The following is a 23,008-nucleotide window of genomic DNA, read 5'->3' as shown; positions in this document are numbered from 1 at the left end:
CCTTTTAAGTCAAGTAAAGGTGATTAAACAATGACACTTTTAAACTGAATACTCTTCTCAAATTATTTTATTTTGTAAAAAACCTCATAATCTCATTCAGTGGGCAAGGCACTTAGATTTCCTTTGTTCAGTCTCTCTGATCACCTTGTCTGTTATCTACTAGGACTCTTTCAAAGGCATACAGTTGCTCACAGTAAAAGCTGGAAAAATAATTTGTTATACCTGCCAGTCCTTTATCATATATGTCACGGTGGGAGTTTCAAATGCTTCCTTAGAGCTGCTTTCTAACGTTATTTTCAAATAAATTTACTGTATAACAGCTGAAGGTGGTGACTTATTTCTCATCCTATGTGACTTGAATAAAGACCTTGGCTGACTTTTTCGAAGAGCTTCATTGAGTGACAAGCTGGATGATATATGGCATTCCTGTCGTGGTTTTTTTTTAACATCAGTTTTTTCAAAAAGGAGTTGGATATTGAAACATTTTTTTAGGCGAAACACTTTCTGAGAGCAAGTGGATTTCTGATAAGTACCTAATAATTTTGAAATTTTATTGATCTGAAAACTGAGACACACTGAAGCAGCATATGTGTAACAGGTGGTCTGAGCCATGTAGATGCTGTGCATAAATTAGTGCTTTAAATCTGACCCTGTACTGATTAATAAGGAGTCTTTCTGTTAGTGCTGTCTTCTGAAATCAGTCTTGTAATAGTTGAAAGTTAGTACTGTGGAGAGGGATATAAAGAGTATAAATTCCTTTCTTGTGGAAAGGCTGGTGTTATACAGGTTTCTTTTCCTTGGAACTAATCACACTTTCCTCTTAGCTGACCCAGTTACCTGGAATAATTTTCACTTGGCAATACTGTTTATCAAGGAAATGAAAAAAAGCGCTCCTTAGTGGTGATAAAAATCATTCTAGTATACTAAAATATCTCTTTTTTATTTTTCATGTGTTCCGTAAAAGACTTTTCATCGTAACAATTTAAGCGATTGTCCAATAGTTGTCTCTGTACTGATGTTTAGTACTGATGTAATGTTACATAAACTCTGGCACTGAGGAGGATCTTTGCATGGTGCTGGTCTAGGTGGAGGTGTGACTTGAAGTACTGATAAAATTTTAGAAGAGAAACCAGGGTAAGTTTGGTAAAGCAGAGCACAGACTTTTATGTTGTCTTAAAGGGGTAATTTAAAAATAAGACTTTGGACAATAGATAGAAAATAAACATAAGAAGGAATGCAGTGTTATCCTGCAGATAACTTTTCTGATTTGCACTATTTGTTGCAGTGGGATTCAGCTTCAGAATCAGCAAAACTTCAAAACAGATCTGGCTTTTAGCTTGTAGTGAGAATAGGTACAGATTAAACTCCTGTGCTGTTCTGCTGTAACTAGAGCTTGATTACCTGGGCTTTTGTAAATTTAGTGCTCAAACTAGCTTTTTAATGTCAGTGGCATAAGTGATTAGGAAGTGTGTTCTAGAAGAAGCTATAACTTAAAGTTTACAAAATCAGTTTGGTTGGCTCCTTGTACCGTACAATATATGACCAAAAGGCAAATTTATGGGAGTGGATTATAAACCAAGGCTTAGCTTATGAAGGGACAAACGTAGTTCAAATGAAGCAATCTTCGTGTCTCATGTGCTCTGGGCCCTGAACCTGTCTTTATGCAGCTTCCTTTCAGTAGAAACCAGCAAAAGAAGACAAAAAGTTGAGTTTTATGTTTTTCTGTCTGTGTGGTGCAAGCACATGCAGCAACCAGGCATGAAGAAAATCTCCATTTTGAGGCCATCTGTGTCGGTTCTTTTGTCTAAACCTGACAAGAGGTCATGGCAGATGGTGGGGTCACAAAGTCTGGCTTCTGGGGCTTGACAAAATGTGTTCATAAAGCTGGAAGAATACCAACTGTTCATACTGGCTGAAGAGCACTGTGGCAGAGGACTGTAATAGTTTATGGACAATACCTTCTGGATCACTAAGCTTGACAGCAAATAACTTGTCAAAGATGAATGTAGTTTGCTTATCTGTAAATGACTTAAAACTGCTTAGCAATTATGTTCTTAACTACGTTTTATTTGAGTAAATTACTTGTTAAGCCTCTTAAAGAAAGAGAGGGAGGTCAGACTGCAACATGAATTTTGGCCGGAGCTCTGGATGAGGTATTTGGAGAGTTCATCTGCAAGGGTCAGAAATGTCAAAAAAGAACAGGCACAAAGATGATAATTTTCAGATGCATTGCAAGTGTTCAGTATTTGCTCTTTGCCATGGCCTCTGTGGCTTTATGGCTTCAGGTTACAGGATTACTACCAGATCCAGTCACCCCTTTCCCCAGAGTGGCAGTAAATACCTCTTCATGGTATCTTCTCTAAAGCCAGAGAAAAATTGATATTATTTTCTTGCATGTTTAGTGGTGCAACTAAAATGTGCAAATTTTCACAGGAGAATGTCTTAGTAGAATTGTTTGGTGTGCACATGCTGAAGTAACTGCTTAATTATGGCTGCAATAAAGGGAATCATAAGGAAGATAAGTACAGTTCAGTCAACAGGAAGTGGAGGACATCTCTAAGTTGAATAAAATGGTTTTCCACTATCAGTTTAATTGATATGATGTCTGAATAAACAACAACAACAGCAAAAGTGTAGAAACAGCCCAGAATTTAAAATTCTCCTGGGTTATCCAAAACTACTAAAGCAGTGATGGAATGTGATGGTAGAGTTCCTCATTACTTACACTGCTGAAGCAACCCCTGGCACTTCCCTGAAGGGAGGTGAAGACACTGGCCAGTCTCAAACTTCACACAGGTAAAATACAGGGGAAATGGCATGAATTGCACCCTGCTTTTGTAGCTGGTGAGTTCTGCTGTAAATGGTCATGACTCTTCTTCGATAAATAGTTTAGGTGTCTTCCTAATTTTATGGAATTGATTCCACACTTCGAAGTATGAACAGTTCTCTCTCCTTTATTCATTCAAATGCAGTTGAAATGTCTTTTGTAGCCTATTTTCCAACTGCGAGTAGTACTTTTAAAGTACGCTCAAGTACAAAGTACACTTTGTCAGGTTAATTCTATCTTTAAAATTGTTTGTGTGAGAGCATGAATTTGTAACTTTTCTTTTGGTTTTTGTAAGACTTCTGGAAACTTTAATTTAAAAATTAAGTCACTTTAAACTATTTTTGGTATATCAAAATTTTTCTCTTTTCCTGGAATTCTAATATAACTCTAACTACACAGGTTAAATAAAAAAGCATGAAAATATTTAAAAGATTAGTTAGAGCTAAATGTTTTTTTTCCCTTGCATGTTTCCTAAATATTCTGAATGTTTTCTGTATATGCACATTTCATTAAAAGCCTTCCCTGTTGTTGGTGGCTAAAGAGACAGTGGAGAGAAGTAATTCACTTCCATTTTTAAAGCCAATCTGCATTAAATGCAAAAGATTTTAATAGCTGCAATTACAAAACTCTAGTAACAATATAACATGGTTTTGCTAGCACATTAATGTAGTCAGGACTTTATATAAGTTGGGCTTTTGTGTTTCTTCTCTGCCTGTTCCAAGCAGGGAACATTTTTAGTATCTCTGCAGAACCTGGCTATTGTGGTGATCATTTTATAAGAAGCTTCGGTTTCAACTAAAGTATTTCATTAACTTTCTTACAGGATGTTCATTTTAAAGATTCTGTGAAGATGAAAAGGGATATCTTATGGCTTTATGAAGTATAAAAGAATACTGTTTGACATGACGGCAAAAAATGTAAGTATGACTCTTCAACGTGTCACTTTTCATATTGGCATTCTGCCAGTCACTTCTGACTTTCAGAATTGTGTAGACAAATATGAGAAATCAATCAAAAATACCTTCAAATTCAGAAAGCTTGTCTGATTTTTGCATACCACAAATATGTACCCCATCATCTTTGATAAATTTTAACTGCTTAGAAGCTCTTTGAGCATGTGGAGTTTACTCAGCTGTGTGTCAGGTTGATAACTGAGGCAATGCTTTATGTTGATTTCATATTGTTCCTTGCAGGTCCCTTCCAACTTGAGATATTCTGTGAGTCTGTGATTCTTCTAACATTTCTTCAAACTTACGTGAAATCTGCACATTTTGTTGGATCTTCTCACCTTTGTACCTCTGTAAAATCCTTCTACCGAGTCTGAGTCTCAGATCTCAAGGAAGGATAGAAAGACTGCATATTTGCTACTGTTGATACACTCTTAGTTTGATACACACTGAAGGGCTTCTCATTTCTTTGCTTGCTCATTAACCATTCTGTAGTGGTGTCTCAAGGCTTTATATTTGACTCCTCTATCCTGAGTTCTGAGGAAGCTTATGAAAAGTCTTAACATCCTGACCTTAATTTTCTGCCTAATTAGCTGTGCTTCTCGAGGTACACAGCTTGTATAGAGAGCAGTTCTGATTAATCCTGGAGATCAGTGAATTGAGTATGACTTTGGACCCTGGGCAGTTTGCCTGTTGACTGTCTTTGACAGGACATTCTGCATTCTAGTTAAATCTGAGTGGGTTTAGGAGCCAACACCACCAAAGAAATGCTCCACAATAAAAGTGCAGGTAGCCTGGTTTTGTGCTCTGCTCAGTAAATGCAAAAGCTTTTGTGCATATTGGTTTAGATTGGTGCCAATGACATAGTTAGGTTAAATTAATTCTCAAGTGTTGGAAATTTTTGTTGGCTTTATTAATAGCTTCATTTGGTGTGTAGATCCAGGCTTTGAGGTGTCTTATATATCACTTTTTGATTCAAGCTTACCAAGACATAAAATAAACTGATATGTATATTCAAAACCCTTTGCTTATTGTTTCATAGGTCATATTCAGCTCTAGTAGAAATAAGTAATTCTCCTGATGTGTGTGGGACAGCTGCACAAATCCAGGTCATTTGTGGCTTTGACCTTTTGTTTGATGCAGTCAAAGGATAAATACCAATCCAAATAAAATCCATGGAGTGTTGTGTAATAGTCATACAGTGGTATGGGTTGGAAGGGATTTCAGGAGGCCATCTACTCTGATGCTTTGTGTAAAGCTCTTTGGCACTGGAACCCAGTTGCTTGGTGCTTTGTTCAGAGCTCCATCAGGGCTTTGGGTTTTGAAAATCTCTGAGGACAGATGTGGCATTCAGTCTGAGTAACCTACTCTTGTGCTGAATATAGAAATATGATTTTGTTGTTTACTTCAGCACAATGCTATGGGTACTTTGGAGAAGAAATATTTTATTGGTATGTATGCTTTGAAATTTTGCATATCAAACTCATGCAAACCTAGTCAGGTACCTAATATTGATAGGTTTGTTTTTAAAAAAAATCAGCCACTGTGGTGCAGATGAATGTAGGACTCAGTTTTCATGTTTACCTGTTCATATGGTAGTCATATGCTTTGTGTCCTTATTGGTAGCACTTCTTAGAGTTTTCCCAACCTTAGTTATCAGGATTGCACACTCAGGGCAGTAGTGTCAGCCCTGGTGTTTCCTGATGCTGTTAGGAGGCAATAATGCTTCTGAATTTGCAGAGTTGCAGGGTTTAGATTCTGTATATACCTGGGGCTTTCTGCAGCTCAAAACCTGTTTCAAATGTAATGTTAGTATTTGTTACAGTGTCAGAAATGGTTTAGTGATCTGCAGAGTGAGCTGAGGGAGAGAGCTTCATTTTCCTTTATGTTGAAGCATCAAGGAAAGGAAATTTTGAAGTACTGGAATTAGGACATCTTCCAGCAAACTGTGGAAGGGCATGTATCTTTGGTTAAATGTGCACAGCAGGAAGCTGCCACCTCTGCATCCTGCACTCCCTGGCCCTCACTGGGCAAGTCTGTGCTCCTGCTGCATCACAGCCCTGTGCACTGAGTTATGGCTGGAATGGCTTTCCACCTTGCAAGAAGCTGTCTGGAACAACCTTCTGTCCAAGGCAGCTTGTGCTTCAAGCACGTGCCAGAGTGTTCCCATGGATTGAATGTGTGCAAGATGAATAACCTTCCCCATCGCTGTTTTTCCTTCCTAACTCTTTGAGTGTGTGGTGGGAGAATCATCCAGGCTGGGCTCACTGCTCATTTTCTTTAAATGCAGGTCCCTTTCTTGAATCTGCTTGTGGAATATTGTTGGTGGGTTATTTGACCTTCCTTAGAAAACTAAACCAACCAAGGAAGCTATGAATAAGAAAATGCTGATTAAAAGTTACAGGTTCTCTTGGGAAAGCCATGTGTATGTGCTTACCATATACATTGTATCCAATTCAAATCACCCTCTCCAACTGGGTTATTTCATTCTTTACTTATATGAGAAAATGTGTTCTTTCTTGCGTGTTTTGTATCTCCTTTCCCATTGGTCCTTCAGACACCAAAACAGTATGAACAAATGGAGAAAACAAAGAGCAAATACTCATGGTAAATTTATTTTTAGTTTAGTTTACTCGAACAAATTTTTAGTTTCCGTGCTCAAACAAATGAATGATATAACTTCAGCAGGTTTTTTGAATAAGACCATTAGTTTTGATTGTGAATTTTTTTGTCAGTGCCTCTCAGAGGGTGGCTGTTTTGCCATAGATAAGGTCAGTTAAATGGCTGTGATGTTCTCCTTTCACATGTCAGCATGGAGGAAAGTTTAACTGCTGAAGTCGGTCACAGAGACTTTCCCAGCCAAGCAGTAGAGAAGGCTGGGCTACAAGGCGAGCTACAGGAGCTGCTCATGGAAGTTGGCCCCATCCAAGACTCTGGCTGAGACTGTTCTTTTCTTTCCCCTCACCTTGTTCTGAAACTTAGTCACCTAACAGGAAAGACAAACAAACCTCAAGGATATTTAGTAGTCTGCAAAGGCCTGCCAAGTCCTTTCTTCATCTTCCATCACAGAAGATCCAAGATGGAAGGTGGAATCCATTGTGGATTTCTTGTGCAGCAGATGGACAGAAGCAGGAGTCCAGCTCCTGCCATCCCCAGTAATCCAGCCACTCTGGGCCAGTGATATAAAGTAGAAATATCACACGAGCAGTACAGAAAGTAGCAAATGATAGCAGTTAAGCATTGGATTGTTTGCTGGTTTCAGCTTAGGAGTTGTTACAGTACAAGATTCCCAAAAGCAGTGTGTGGTCTGTCTCAGATAACAACGTGGCCTGGAACCTCCTGAACACTGAGATGGAATCCTATAAATCCTATATATTGCTGTGCAGCAGTAGCATAATGTTGCATCATACATTGCTGCTTCTGGGGGTTCAGTTAGGATCATTCTTCTGCAAGAGAAACAAATTCCTTTTGATCTGTCACATTTCTCACTTCAGTTCTCATGAAATTCAAGTTGTTTTCAAGCTCTTCTAAACTTAGATACAAGGATTTTAAAATTGAGAAAAGTGCTGCTCTTTATAAATACTACTAGGACCATTGTAATGAAAACATATTTCTGTGCAAACTGAATTTTTGTAATTTTTTGTCATTTGGATCACTGAAGTACAACATACACACCAAAAAACCCTCTCAAGTACTTTGTTGCATTTCCTTCTAAATCTTTCAGAGAATTAAATGTAAAGGTTGGAATTTTCATTCTACACTGTTTATGTATGTCGTCTTCAATGTTTGATTAAAAAAACTGATCCGAATTGATAGGGAAATGTACAGTGGTAGATCTAGAGCTGAACATTCAATTGTGAACAAATTTCAGTGCTCTCTTTGAAGACGTTCCTTGTAATCCCTCTTGGAATGAGTTGAGGCCCATAATCTAACATGATACTTATTCCTGTGGACCTCTATTCTTGCCCTGAATTTAAAATTTCCCCCGTTTGTGTTGTTCTAGTTGCTGCAGAGGCAGGCAGGGGTCCTGGGAGAGGCTGACAGTGTTGTTTGTGAAGGCAGCAGAGGTGTGAGGCAGCAGTGCAGCCTTTTCCCTTGGCTGGGCCCTGGAATGGCCTTGCAATGCTTTACACTGTGCAGCTCCCACCCGTGCCAAGCTCTGGCTAAACATCTCCTCAGAAGCACATCCTCAGTGTAAGGAACCACAGTGGCCTCTCAGCACATGAGTGATCCTTGTGCCCGAGCACCAGAGATCCCGGAGTGCTGCTCTTTTTGTATGGATCTGCTACCAAACCGTGCTATGGAGGCGTTTTGGGTTGTTTTTATGTCTCCCTCCCTTCGCCCTACTCCAGTCTAGGTGTTCCTGCTCGGGCCCTGCTGCACTGCTGCTGCACTGCTGCTGCACTGCTGCACCACTGCTGCACTGCTGCTCTGCTGCTGCACCACTGCTGCACTGCTGCAGCACCGCTGCCACCTGCTGGGAGACAGCCCAGGAGCGGGAGGACAAAGGGGCCAGCCCTCTTTGGACACAGCCCCTGGGGACACCACAACAGCCCGGGGGTGTAGGAGGGTCCAGCTGGGTGTGCCAGGAAGGGCAGGAAAGAGCCAGTCCCATTCTGACAGTGTCCGAGATAAACTGAGGAGCTATACTGGGCATCTTAAAGGCCTTGTTTGTAGAAGCACAGAACTGAGCTCATTTGGGCAGTGTTTTGGAATCAGAGTAGTGCATAAACAGTTGATCTTCTTACATGTTTCCTGATGGGGAAAAAATCTTAGTAGAAGTATTTTCAAGAGTCTGTCACAATGCTATGTGCCAATTTTCCCCTACAAAAATTATTTGCTCAATACAAGGTCTCTAATCAGAACTGGGAGACTGAAATGCTTATAGTAGGTAGTCTTTTGTCTTGTCTAGTTTATTTTATTTAAGTTGCTACTGTTTACCTAAAATTAAATGATGCTCCAACTTGAGTGTATTAAAATTCTTCATGTGGCCCTAGCATAGGTTCCATTATTGCTACATACATTTGTAAATTTAAGCAAAATGTTTGATCCTTCGTCGTATCATTGCCTTCTTTTAACTTGGATAGTGGAACCCTTTGTCCCAATGGTTTACAGAAGCATGCAGTTTTTATAATATTTTAAAAAGAGATTGAGATATGGGGGACTTCCCATCTCTTCCCTTCTTCATCCAGGAGCTGTGATCTTGTATTTTTCTGTACAAACTACACCTTCCTATGCTTTGTGTGCATGCCAAAGTCTGAGTCGCACTATTCGGTATAACATTTAAGTTTTCCATGTCTCCAGTAACTTACCCTCTGTAAATCAGTGTATCTCTGAAGACTAGGGAATGTATTTAGAATGCATCAATAGTCACATCTCAGACCTGTGGACTGTGCAGCTTAGTACTGAGGCAACTGGACATGGGCAGGTTTCTGTTGTGTTACTGGTGGCAGCTGCTCCCTTTGACTTGGAGGGGACAGTGCCTTACACCATCATAGCCAGAATGGGCTGCTTGGGTCATATGTAGTACATGGCCAGAATATTCAGGGTGTTTTTTAGGTAAGAACTTAGTTAAAAGTAGAGTTTGTCTTCATATATGCACAGTAAATGTCCTGGATACCTTGCCTTGAGTCTCACGCTCTTGTTAATCATTACTGTCCATAGGATTATGATGTTTCATAAAGCAGAAGGTTGCTATCATCATATTATTATTTGCATATTAGAAAACATAAAAAGGTTTATCACATTGTAAAACTTCAAAAATCTTTTGTTCAGGTTGGTGTGACTTCCACAAATGGAGACTTGAAAGGATTTATAGATCAGAACCAGAGTCCAACAAAAGGTAAGAGAATTCTATTCAATACATACTTTAAGATTGATTTCACTGCATATGGTTGCTTCACATTTGGGATACTCAGAATTTAAATGTTCAGAATATATTTCATACATCTCCACTGGTAGTTGTTAAATACCAACGTGTAAGTGTCAGTAGCAAAGATGGGAAGGTCTTCAGAATTTCAGAGGGGAAAAGGTGTAGTAAAAATAGTAAGAGGATAAAATGAGCCCTTCCTTTCATTCCTTGATGCTGAATAATATGCTGAATTTCCTGATTGCTACCCCACCCTTCAAGTTCCCTGATTCTGTTGTAGTCAAAAAGACAGAGAAGGCTAAGCATGATGTCATACTTCTAAATATTCTGCACAATTTACAATAATTGTATTTTGTCCTATCCTGTTTTATCTTAGCACTTCTAGATTAATCACTTTTGACTCAAAAGCAATTTATGATCAGTCATAACAACTGTGGTATTCCAGTAAAATAAACCCCTTATCTGTATTAGAAAACTCAAGGATTTCCAGTTCAGGAAACATTTCAATCAGCATTTCTAAGTAAATACTGATTTGCTGTTGTCAACACAATAAACCAATGCATGTAGTAGCAGGAAGGTTGATTTGTGGCTCATGCCATCAAACCTGAGAGACTGAGAAAAGGAGACAGTCTAAACAGAAAATGGCTGGAGCTACAGCATCTTCCCAGTTTTCTAAACTTTGCAGAACATGGCACACTGGTGGAAACCTTTGAGAATTATGTATTGCACGTTGGTAAGATAATTGCCCTTTGTGCTTCATTGTTTTGTGATTATTGTTTTGTGATGCTAGGGAAAAAGACTAACTGCAACTTTTTCAAATAATTTCTAAAACAAGTAATTGATTTGTCCAGAAAATAACTGAATAACATTATAAAGTATGAGTCATTACTTTTAGGAATATCCCAGTGACCCATATCCCACTCTTTATCAGATTTTGCTTCTGGGATGATGGATGCATTATTACCTCCATTTTTATATATTTTATAAAATGTTATTATCTAGTGGTTTTTTTTAAACTTTGCAGTGTAATTAGAAATTGTTGCCATCTCTATTGAAATAAAACATCTTGTTCACAATGGATTGCTCTTCTTAGAATATCAAATATTCCATAAAAGCTGGGGAAACTTGTACAGATACAGCTAGAAAGCATCAGATTTCAAGGGGTAGAAATTTTTGCTCTAAAAAGTTGCATTTTTCTTTCCAAAAAGATAATTGTGGTGTGTGTTTGTTACTTACCTCTAGCACAAACAGTATTGCATTAATGGAACACTTCATATTCCCGTGCTGAACCTTGAGCCCATAGAAAATTCCTTGTAAAATGTCTTCCTTTCTATTAATGAACCCTGGTCTTTTATTTTTCTGTGAAATCTGTTGTGAAATTCTGGGTTTACTGAGTCTGATTTGGAGCAGTGCTGTCCCTTTGCCTGGCAGCAGCAGCCTGGCTCTTTGAGGATGCTGTTTCAGACTGCACAAGGATGTCTTGAGACACCAAGTCAGCTGTTGCTGTTTCTGTGCTCACACAGATACTGCAGTCTCCTTCCACAGCTTCAGCACCACGAGAATATCGTTGTGTTGGGGAAATGTTCTGTCTTTGTCTCGCTAAAAATGCCTAATCAAAGTAGCTGATCATGTGACTCTTGCACTTCAAAATAGATTTCTCTGCTTTTCTTCCATTTACAGGCTCAGTTTTCAAAATCTCCTTTCTCTGCAAGTTTTTCCCCTGAACCATCTGAGGGAGTTACTCTGTTGCCAGTGCAGTGTTTGTTTGATCAGGCTTCATTTATCTTTCCCATCGGTACCTGTAGTGTCCTTTACCTTTAGGGTCCATGCACAGCCTCTGGGTGTTTTTCTGGTGTATTTTGCTACAGGGGAAGTTAATGCTCACAGACTGCTTAGGTATCTGATAGAGTACTGCTCTGTCACTTCTGCTGGTTTTAAAATCTGAATAAAAGTTTCTGTCTAGGCTGACAGGTTGTTTGGTTTATTTGGGGGTTCAGTTTTCTTATTATAGCTTGTTTCCTGTGTTTGTTAGTGAAAATTGTCATCTTCCTGCTGCAGGTCTTATTCATTCAGGCTTTTTAGAATTATTTCAGTATTTGTGTTTTTATTCCTTGTGTAGATGATGTCTAGGGGAAAAAACATTTCTATTACCCAGTGTATCTAAATGCAGTGCAAATTGACTAAGGAATTTGATGTTTTAAATGTGATGATTGCAGAATCAAAGCATATGCATCCAAATTTGTAATCCTCATAAAAAGACTTGCTGCCTAATTCTGAAGGGGACCAGATTTTTTTCCTACATGTGCCTAGACGAAATTTTAACAGTGCTCAGCAGAGCATCCGCTCAAATGCTGTTCACTTTGTTTAGTGAACAGTTCTAGTTCAACAGACAGTTCACTTCCCTACATCTGTCGCCTTTATCTCGTAGGTAACAGGCTCCATTGGCTAAAAGCCTCTCCCTTTGGAGCTTGTTTCTTCTGCTTGAAATGAACACTCATTGGATCTGAGAGGGAATGCCACAGGCATTTGGACTTTTCACTGATGGCCATGGTACCTAATGCCAGGGGACTGCCTGTGCTAGGACCTCCACTGGGTAAAATATTCTAGAAGCCCATGCATCACAGTCAGGATATCTCCTTTCTGAAAGTCCTTTTCACTTGGTCTTTGCCATAGTAGATTCTTATTGTTGAAGTCAAAATTGTTCAGCTGTGACAGGATGGGCTGGGCTGGGCTGCCTGTGCTTCATTTCCTTACCTGTAATTACCAGTGGTTGCAATTATTCCTGTAGGAGACCTGCATTTTCATTTTCCCAGACAGAAAAAAAATGGCTCGGATTCTCATTGTTTAGTAAATTAATATTCTTGAGTTGCTGAATGAAAAAGAGATGCTTCCTTCAAGTTTTGGAGAACACAGATGGCTGTTTGTAGCCTTGGGGATAGATCTGTATGTATGTGTCAGGTATTCTAGTTTTCCATCCTGGATTGTGCCTATTGGGAGATAACTCTTGGGAGGATCCGTGCTAACAAGACTGATGTGCTCCTGGGTGTCAACAGAACTTTGATGTCCAGTAAGGTGGATTGACAGGAACTGAGGAACTGCATCCATCATTCAGGCAGAATCCCGCTTGAAGTGGCAAAGTGTCTTTGTGGAGTTGGGCTCATTCTGTTAAAATGATTCGGTAAAATAGTTCAAGATAGTCCTTAGGCAAGTGTAATAACGTTTGTGAATGAGTTGGATAGTGGCAGCTCTGCCTTTGGTTTGGGGTAGCTGTTGTAATCTATGATGAATTCAACCAGACCTGATGTAGCATTCAGGATAAAAAGTTGCAGGTGTAACCATGAGGATGTAAAAGTTAATCTGTTCGGGAGCCGCTCCCAGTCACTGAGTTACATGCTTGAAGTTTTGTAATCCTGTTCACATCTATTACAACAATAGAAAATGAAGCCGTTTTTCCAACGATTCCAAGCAGAGGGTGTGTCTGTGTTACCCCTTGCCCTGTAAAACCACCCCCTGCCCCCTCTGCATGCACAGGGATGTGTGCAGGTTTTAGCACTCCCTGCCAACTTAGAGAGTCCCAAGGCTCCCTGATCTTTTGCTGTTGTCTGGGTGGTAAAATCAAGATTTGCCATCAGATATCACTTGAGAGTTCATGTTAGTGGTCAATGAGTCGTCATCAGCCCCTTCAGTTGGGCGCCTCCGTGGCTGTGCAGCGAGTGGGACTGGAGGGTGTTAGAGCCTGGTTAAATCCTGGGGTACAGAGCAGGACTGGAGGGTGTTAGAGCCTGGTTAAATCCTGGGGTACAGAGCAGGACTGGAGGGTGTTAGAGCCTGGTTAAATCCTGGGGTACAGAGCAGGACTGGAGGGTGTTAGAGCCTGGTTAAATCCTGGGGTACAGAGCAGGACTGGAGGGTGTTAGAGCCTGGTTAAATCCTGGGGTACAGAGCAGGACGGGGGGGTGTTAGAGCCTGGTTAAATCCTGGGGTACAGAGCAGGACTGGAGGGTGTTAGAGCCTGGTTAAATCCTGGGGTACAGAGCAGGACGGGGGGGTGTTAGAGCCTGGTTAAATCCTGGGGTACAGAGCAGGACTGGAGGGTGTTAGAGCCTGGTTAAATCCTGGGGTACAGAGCAGGACGGGGGGGTGTTAGAGCCTGGTTAAATCCTGGGGTACAGAGCAGGACTGGGGGGTGTTAGAGCCTGGTTAAATCCTGGGGTACAGAGCAGGACTGGGGGGTGTTAGAGCCTGGTTAAATCCTGGGGTACAGAGCAGGACTGGGGGTGTTAGAGCCTGGTTAAATCCCAGGTACTGACCTGGATGTGTGCATGGGAGGAAGGAGAGACTGCCATGGGGCAAGTGGGACTGGGCACATCTGCTGCTGCTGGGGCCATAGGTACAGGATTCTTACCTTAAAATGTGCAATGTAGACTCACACAATGGTTTTGAGGAATTCTGCTGTCCTTAGTTAATACTTCTTCGTTACTGTATTCCCAGTTCCTATGGGTTTACATGTTCCCTGTTTACTGCTGTGTAGGGAAAAGGGAGTCCAGCCACAGAGCACCAATCTTGCAACAGGCTCCATGAGGGAGGAGCCATTAATCATAATTGCAGAGAGTTTGCTTTGGGTGGGAATTTTCACTTCTAATACAACTTCACAATGAACTTTGTTTCAATCCATCTTTCTATTACACAGTACCTATCTTTTACTATGTCCTGCCAGGGCTGGTGTTCTAAAAACTTAATGCACAGGGCTGCTGTAATAGAAGTACTTCATTGTACTGTACTTCATTCATTGCTTGAAGAGATTTGCTAAAATGACCAAGATATCAGAAGTAGTTATCCATAGGCTATGCCTGGTACTTTCAGCTTTATACAGCTGTTAACTCCTGTAGATTTGTCTCAAATTGAACAGTAAAGGACTGAAATTGTACTGCTCTGGAAGCCTGAAGTACATTGAAAAACTCTCTGCTCCATTTTATTTTTTCTTTTCTACAGATCTCTTTGATTTCATCTGTATGGAATTTTTAAAGTTAGGTTTGTAGCCCCATAATTTTATGCAATGCACAAATGAAGAAATGTATCAAGAAAATACTTGTGTACTAATAATGCAATAATAATTCTGTTTTTCTATATGCTTTTATAATACTGATCTTGGAGATCAGCAAATGTCTTAGTGTAATAGAGGAGCCTGAGGACACATCACAAAAGTCATTGCAAAATACCCTAATGGGCTGCTGCTATCTCGCAGCTCTGAGCTGGGTTTTTTTTGCCATCATCATCAAGCTGTAGGTTGCATTATTAAAAATGGCTGTTCACTGAGACTCTTTTTAAAAGAGAACATTTGTTTAGAGCTCCGAATATGAAATCCAAATTGCCAACACTTTCTTGGTGTTTTGTTTGAAAATTCAATGGCTTTTTTTGTTGATGTATGCATTGTGTGTAACCTCAGCTGGTTGGGCCATGCTCCCCATCAGCCATGGTCTCCTTCAAACTGGCTGTGACAGATTCTATAGATTCTCCAGTTGACATTGTTTCTGATTATCTTTGCAACTAAGCTGCAGACCTAACAGAATTATACAGGATAAAAAAATCACTGAAATCTCTTTGGCTTCGTATTTGTATAGAAGTGCATGTTGTTTATGTGCAATTAAGCTATTTAGGGTGGCACATAATGATTTAAACTGATTTGGTGAGCTGCTTAGGGTCTGCATGTGAGCTTACATATACATGAACATACCTACATAAACATGAATAACTTTGTCTGTGACTGCTTGAAGCTGAAGATCATTTAAATTGAATTTTTCATTTTGTGCACCAGTAAAATCATTGCACAAATGCCAGGAAGAATAACACTTACGTAGCAATGATGGTGTTTTAAAATATGAAATTACAGCAACACTGGTTTCTCTCCCTAAGAAACAATAGTGGTGACTGAAGGATGTAAAAATAATTCATGTAGAAGTAAAGTTCTTTTGTTCTGAGAGAAACATACATATATCCACTGGCAGGTTCTTATTGTGAATATGCTTCAGTGCCAAGGAGGCTCAGTTTGGGATGGCTTTCTGTGTATTGCAGTTAAAGCCTCCCTATGAGAGTTTTAAGTGGGTTTCTTTCCCATGTGCTTGGTTTTCCATAGGTAAATGGGAATAATGACGCTGACCTCCTTTGTGCCTTGAAAGTACTGCTGAGAAACATTATATAAGAATTGAGTATTATTATACAAATCATTCCAGTTTGATCCATCTGTGCTGACCTTTTCCATCCATGCGGTGAGATTACCGTGACTCAAGGCTGATGGGTCTCATTGTGCTCAGCTTATCACTGTACTCACTGCTCTTGTGCCCCTGGACATAAATCAGCATACTCTTTTTCTGTCTCCAGATGATGGGTGTTATTAAGACTTGGCATTTATTTAGAATTTGGTCATGTTTAAAGCCTTTGCAGTTGCTTTGTGATAGTATATATAGTTACTTCGATGATATTTCTGCTTTCACTTGAATACAGAAATCTGTTGAATGTTTTGTCACATCTACTTCCTCCTAAATATAATAATATAATAATATAATAATATAATGATATGATATAATAAGAAAAATATTTGAAACAATTGAGGTTACATGAGTATCTGAACCATGATGCTATTTGGAAAAGAAGGAAATGGTAAGGTGGAATATTTTAGTTGTAATTGTTAAAACTTTCTGTTTACTATTTTTTTAACTGCTGACAAACACAAAGAGCAATCTCGTACTGTGAAAAATTAGGTTGTTCTTTCTTTCTCTCCACTGTGGATAAGAAATACCTGACTTATAAAAACAAACTGGTTCTTTTTCATCCTATCTGTATTTAAAAAATCTACAAATTCACATATTTGTATTTGCCAAAGAAGAAAATTCAAAGTAAGAACAAGGGCAGGGAAACATTTCTTTGAAAACTCGGTCAACTCTTAAGATTGTTTTGACAGTACTGCTGCCAAATGAGGATTTGTGTAAGGATTAGAAGATGAAAATCTTTTTTATTGACAGTAACTCTGGCCAAAAGGACGTTTAAACACACACCATATGTAAGCAAATGTCTTTTTAAATTCAAGATCAAGTCATTGGAATGACCCTTGTATTTACTGAAGTTACCCCAATGCTACCCATGTTCCTTTATCCAAGGAGCCTTGTAAATGAAGGCACAGTGCAGCAGTAGCTGCTAATTAGTGGTTTATTAGTGGGTTTTGCAGGGCTGCTCAGTAAACCCGTGGCTTTGGCCATGGGTCTGAATGTGTGTGTGAGGGGAGAACATCCATACAAATGTTCAAAGCAATCCCAGGTGCAACCGGATCCCATGGAGCACACGGATCCCATGGAGCACACGGATCCCATGGAGCACACAGATCCCACGGTTCCCATGGAGCACACAGATCCCATGGAGCACACGGATCCCACAGATCCCAGTCTGTGTGGTGTGTGCTGAAAAGGAAACAAGCTGTGCCCGGTGCTGGGTGTGTGGGTGGCCGTGGGCAATGCCTGTGCTGCTGTGCTCATTGTGCAGTGCTGTGAGCCCCACCTGGACCCTCTGGCACACACAGACATGGCAGCCCAGTGCCCTTGCAGGCTGGGAAGTGCGACTGGAGACAACTCTGTGGTGTAGCCCTGCAGTAAAAGAGCTGGGAGGCAAAACCGACATTCCACAATTTTACTGCACTTGGCCATGTGACCTTACGCTGTCAGCACCAGAGAAAGTAGTTTATTTCTTTTCCCTGGTAAGAAAAGGGACAAGGAGAAAGAGCACAAGAGCTGTTCTTGGAGATAATGGGGCCAAAAGTTTCAGTTGCAGCAGAAAAGAGGAAAATTCCTACATTAATACTGGGAAGTGACACATCATTGATGCAACAGCCTGGAATGAGGGAAGAGACTGGGTTTTGATGGAATATGCTGGCACAGCTTGGGAAATCCTGGGCAAAATCTCTAGCAAAAGTAAAACTTGGGCAAGTGAGAGAACTATTTTGAGCTCAGCATGGGAACACAGTGTATGTAAATCACGAATTCTTGTGCTCTCTAGCACTACCTCACAAAAGATGTTTCATAACAGAGCAAAGATTTACTGGAGAGGTGGGTTTGCAAGTGTGAGAGGTTTATATTTGTTTTTACCTACAAAAACTTGTTACATGACTGAATAATTTATTCATTTTGAGTAGAGATGCAAGCTGCTTCTGAAGATCTTTTCAGATACAGATTTGCCTTTTGGAAAATTAATACTAAGACGTAGTATTACTCCAGATGCCAAAAGATGCTTTTTCCTCTCAGTTGTGTTGTTTCTGCTTTCTGTTGCAGAGAATATACTTTGCTGAATTTATCATTTGTCAGGCACCTCTTGAAAAACATAAGTATACTGAAATAAAATGTAAAAAAAACAGAGACCATGATTCAGGACCAAGTGAGAAAAGAAAATTGGGCAGTGGAGGTGAACAGATGATGTGAGAAAAGACAGGGGAGCAGGAATGTGTAACACCACTGAGTCAGCTTGGGCCATGTGTGCTAAGCTGAGTGTTGGCTGGCCCCTGTGGGAGGAGGGCTGGTGCCTGTGCTGCTCTGAAGGGACCTGTCACCTCAAATGCCTTCAGCTGCTGTCTGCAGTGCCAGAGAACATTAGTAGCTCTCCAGGAACCAATCCTTGTCCTCATGACCCCAGCTAGACCCAGGCTGACTCTGGCTTACCAGGCAGTGGCAGCTCTTCCTTCTATTTGGTTGTGCCTCAGAGCCCATCCCTGCCAGGCTGGATCAGGCTGTGTGTAGGAACGGGGGCTGCTGGTTATTGAGCAGTTCCCAGCTCTCCCACTTTGAAGCTGTCACAGAGAAAGGAGCTGCCACCACCACAGTGTCTGTGGATAAGCCAATGTGCTCAGGGCTTGCAGAGGCTTGTGCACAACAGTTTGAACACTCAAGGTGTAGGGGTGGTGCTGCAACAGTTTTGATTTAAACATTAATTCCAAATAATCAAGATACAAGATGCAATTTGGGATAGAGGAGGAATAACAGTATTTTGGGGCTGTCAGCACAGAGCTGCCCTTCTCTGTGGAAGGCAGGATGACTTAGACCCATAAGCAGTTTGGGATCACAAAAATGATAAACGTCTTGGGATGAGAACATGCTTCATTGGAGATGGCATGGGCGACTTTATTGTGACATCCAGCTGCCTGCTCTGTGACTTTAGGTGAGTTGTAAAGGCATCACTTACTCCATCTGTACAGTGGCAGGCTGTGGCTGGCTTACATCAGCAATGACTGTAGTGACAGCTCTGGGACAGCCAGATGAGGAATGGTTAAGGCTTTGAAGGTTTATGGATGCATATTTTGTACACCTGATTATGATTGTAAGTAGGATTTATATGTTGGCTTCTTTTAGAAGTATTCTCATAATTTTCACTTCTAATGTTGAGGAATATCAGGCTGTGTGCTCTTTGTCTTAAGCAAGAATAAATTGTTTCTGGAAATAAAATGCATGTAATTTTAAAAGTAAAATAATGAAGGTTTAGTTTTGTGAGGTGTCCTTGTGACATCTGCTGAGAGGTCTGGAGGTTGCGTGAAGGTGTGTTCTCAGCAAAAAGCCAACCTGATTGCCAAGTGTTAGAGTGATGTGAGAATTTGCCAAGGTGTTTTTCACAGGTTACTAAGGAAGTAATTTAACACTTTTCCTTCTAACACTCTTTTTAGGTAATATTTCAGTAATCACATTGCCAGTTTCCAGCACCAACTCTCCGACTAAGATTTTGCCAAAAACCTTGGGACCAATCAATGTGAATGTTGGACCCCAAATGGTAAGTTTTGCAACCCCAGTAATGCCAGTGGGGCATTGTGTAACTGGCTGTGACTTCCTGGTGGTGTAAGACAGGAACACACCAGGAGCTTGCTGCCTCCTGCCTCAGCCACAGAGTGCTGCACCTGGACAGGAGGGTGGTGACCTGGGGGCACAGCAGGCCTGGCATCCCAGAATTGCCACTCCCAGCAATGCTTTTGTATGTGCCCCTAGGGAGCACTTATCTTCCTGGGTTTGAGTGGAAATTGAAACAGGTTTACCAGCTGACATTTTAACTATTACTGAGAAGTGTATTAAGAAAACCCCCTCATTATTGATACTCTTTGAATGTTTAAAGTCAATGTTCTCACCAGTAAATCTCCAGCATTGCCAGAGAGCGTTGGTAGAAATTCTAAACTTGTTGAAACTACTCTTCTTAAAACTCTGTTTTCCTGTCCACGATAACTGTATATGTATATAGATGTGCCAGGGATTTTGAATCTAGTTTTGAGAAAAAAAAATTAAATTTTCTGGTGGCCAGAGAGCTAAACAGGCAATACTTGAACGGTTTCTAGTAACCTAATACCTCCTTGCCAAGCGCTTAGCCTGAGTACAGAACCATTTGACATGTTTTATGAAAGTGGTGTTGGGCCTTTTTCACACGAGCAGTGTGTGCTGTTCTTTGGGGGGGGTGTCCAGCTGGGCAGAGGGGCACACACATCACAGCCTGCCCCGTGGCACTCGGTGCTCACAGAGCTGTGCCCAGCGCTGCCAGGGGCTGCTGGCAGGAGCAGCGCAGTGCGGCTGTGGCACTGCACTGGGACAGCTCTGCCACCGAGGATGTGTCCTGCCAGTGCAATAAGGAGCCCACAACAGGGAGAGCACTCACTTAATGCTGTCCCTACTGTTAGGACTGACTTCCCAAGCCCTGCTTTTGGTTTCAGTGAGTGCTGCTTGCAGGTTGGGTTCTATAGCAGGTAGATGTTGCAAAAGCCACTGTGTGATGTGAGACACGCATAAGTTTTTTTTTTAAAATTTTTATTTTTTTATTCTGCTGCTTTGCAAAGATAGATCTATTTTCAGAAGACATTTTCTTAATAAATAGCCCTTAACGCAGACATTGTGAGACACCCAACATAAAGCTGTGTTGTGCCAGGCTGTTTAAAAGTGAATGCTCACGAGCTCTCAGCAGTGTCAGTGGTAGCGCTCTCTCAGCATCTGCCTGTGTCAGCAAGCCCCAGTTTGGTTAATTAATTTATTTAGGCTTATTTACCCTGCGGGCTGCGCGGTTCGGGCTGCAGGAGCGGCGGGTGCCGCTAGAGGCCGGCCCGGCTCCGGGACACCGAGGGCGCTGACACTCCTGCCGTGCGGAGAGACAGCGCCTTCGGGAATGAACACATCACCTCTGCACCTCTCTCTTGCTTCCTCTTTCCCCGTGGTTCTGTCAGGCCGCACGTTTGCAAACAATAAGTGAAGTAAATTTATGTCTTTAAGACAAAAAAGACACGTGTGTAGTCACAACGTTGTACCAAAGGGATGGGAAGTAATGCTCAATGAGCTAAGGAAATGGGGAATTCTTCAGATAACATTTTTCTACTTGTCTAAACAATAATGATGGATACCAAACAAATGCTGTATACTTATCTGTAGTTTGTCTAGATATGTGTATACATATATACACACACTTGCAGTACCTATATATCTGCTGTATACTTACAGCATATACTTACAACAGTTAATTACCAGAGTGCCTTGGGATGCTTACACAGGTGTTGGATAACTTAAATAGTAAAGGAAACGATGAAGTTTAGTACAATCACTACTCAAAATGTCACTAATAAATGGAGTAAAGTAAAATAAAGTTTTAAAAAATTAGGCAAGATATAAGAGTAAAAAACACTCTCCAAGAAGCTTTGATATGAATCTTACCATAATGAAATCAAAATAGTTTTTTTTTTAATTTTAAAGATTTAAAGGTTTATTTTAAAGATTAGCTAATCAATAGTGTTTCATTTTTAAATATTATTTAAATTATTCCGGTGACCAACTTTGAAAAAGGAACTTGGATGTGATTTACAAGTTGAGACTGGGTGTCTTGGTGTTAACCAGTGTACCTACAATTTCACCAGGTTTGCATAAATGTAAATTCTGTCTATACCGTGAAGACTTTACATCAAATTCTGTAGGTACAATTAGTTGCCTGAGTGCCTTGGGATCTTATGAATGCCAGAAATTTCAGGGAATGCTTTGCCTGCAGCTCAGATTGTCTTTTGTATACACAATTACAAGAGACAAATCCATTGGAAAGAAAGAAGGCTGTATTGATTACATTGATCAAGAAGTTGTTTAGATGTACTCAGGAAGAAACAATTGGGTGTCTATAGGTACAGATCCTCTCTGCCATACCTAGGAATTACTTGGAATCATTTGTCTGGTTCTTGTCCATATAAATAATACAGTAATATGGTACAATTAATAGGAAACTTAGCACTGTAATGGCTTTGCTGTGTGAAGATCTTCTGATGCCATCTCTTCTGTATATTATGACTGCTTCTGATACAGAATTATTATTACTTTTCTTAGTGTAATGCTTAGGATGAATTTTGGGCTGTAGTAACCTCTGTTTTCTTAAGAGAGCTATGGTTTTTGTTGCTAAATTTTCCAGATCATAAGCACACCACAAAGACTGACCAGTTCAGGGAGTGTTCTGATTGGGAGTCCCTACAACCCAGCTCCAACAATGGTCACACAGACACACATAACAGAGGCTGCTGGCTGGGTCCCAGGGTAAGGCTTTTGTCCCTTTTGAACGTGTCTGAGCATCTGTTCTGATCTTTTCCATTGCTTAAACTGTTCAATCTGTACACTGACTTACAGTTTCTAGTTCTTGCACAGCTAAATGGAGTATGGCATGTGCTTTTCAGACTGGGAGGCACTTCTGATGTCTGGAGCCTGTGGACACAAATTATAAGCACCAGTCACTTCACTGTCGGCTTTAATTGTGGTTTCTGACAGTGTCTGTTTCTTGGTGAAAATGGAGAGTTAAAAGACTTTAACAGACTCCTGTTAAAGGAAGCTTTTATTTTTTCCATAAGTTCATGGTATATCTATGTAGCACTGCTATTGAGCACAGCAGCAGGTGCCTGCAGGGGGAGAGACTGTCAAAAACACTTCAACAGACACTTAAGAATAAACTCTTAATAGAAAACTTCGAATATAATCAGTGTGGCATTTTTATTACTATTCTAAATTAACAACAAGTTTCATGGGGTTCTGAGGTGCTCTGACCGAACATGACTTTCTTTATCCCTTCTGATTAAATCTGGTCTTTACAGTGTTTCTTGGCATTTTTCTTTAATATCAGTACTGCTGAGTTTAGCTGTCTCAAAGCAGAGATATAGTGATTTGCCTCTGAAAAAGTCATATATTTCTGCATCTAGATTAATTTTTCTAATCAATGATAATTGTCAACAACAATATGATAATTCAACAACAGAGGTGGAAAATGGAACATCTAGGAAAGAGCAGAAATGAGAGTTCCATGTTTGTACCTTGACTTTCTCCGTTTTGCTCTGTAAGCAAGGTCTGT

The 23,008-nt window shown here is 40.5% G+C and overlaps 1 protein-coding gene across 5 annotated transcripts in view; it reads left to right on the top strand.

Moving 5' to 3' along the window:
- Window positions 1–3,649: 3,649 nt before the first annotated feature.
- TFDP2 (transcription factor Dp-2) overlaps window positions 3,650–23,008 on the top strand; it is a 44,936-nt gene continuing 25,577 nt past the window's right edge. For all 5 annotated transcript variants that reach the window (XM_066326347.1, XM_066326346.1, XM_066326348.1 and 2 more), the window contains exons 1-4: window positions 3,650–3,744; window positions 9,550–9,616; window positions 19,338–19,441; window positions 22,085–22,206. In XM_066326347.1, coding sequence (XP_066182444.1) covers window positions 3,703–3,744; window positions 9,550–9,616; window positions 19,338–19,441; window positions 22,085–22,206 — 335 coding nt within the window. In that variant the 5' untranslated portion in view covers window positions 3,650–3,702. The remainder of the gene's footprint in view (window positions 3,745–9,549; window positions 9,617–19,337; window positions 19,442–22,084; window positions 22,207–23,008) is intronic.

The sequence above is a fragment of the Sylvia atricapilla genome, chromosome 10 (assembly GCF_009819655.1).
Source record: "Sylvia atricapilla isolate bSylAtr1 chromosome 10, bSylAtr1.pri, whole genome shotgun sequence".
In the NCBI taxonomy this organism is placed as follows: Eukaryota; Metazoa; Chordata; class Aves; order Passeriformes; family Sylviidae; genus Sylvia; species Sylvia atricapilla.
Note: the sequence above shows the minus strand (reverse complement) of the source record. Positions and strands in the feature narration are given on the sequence as shown.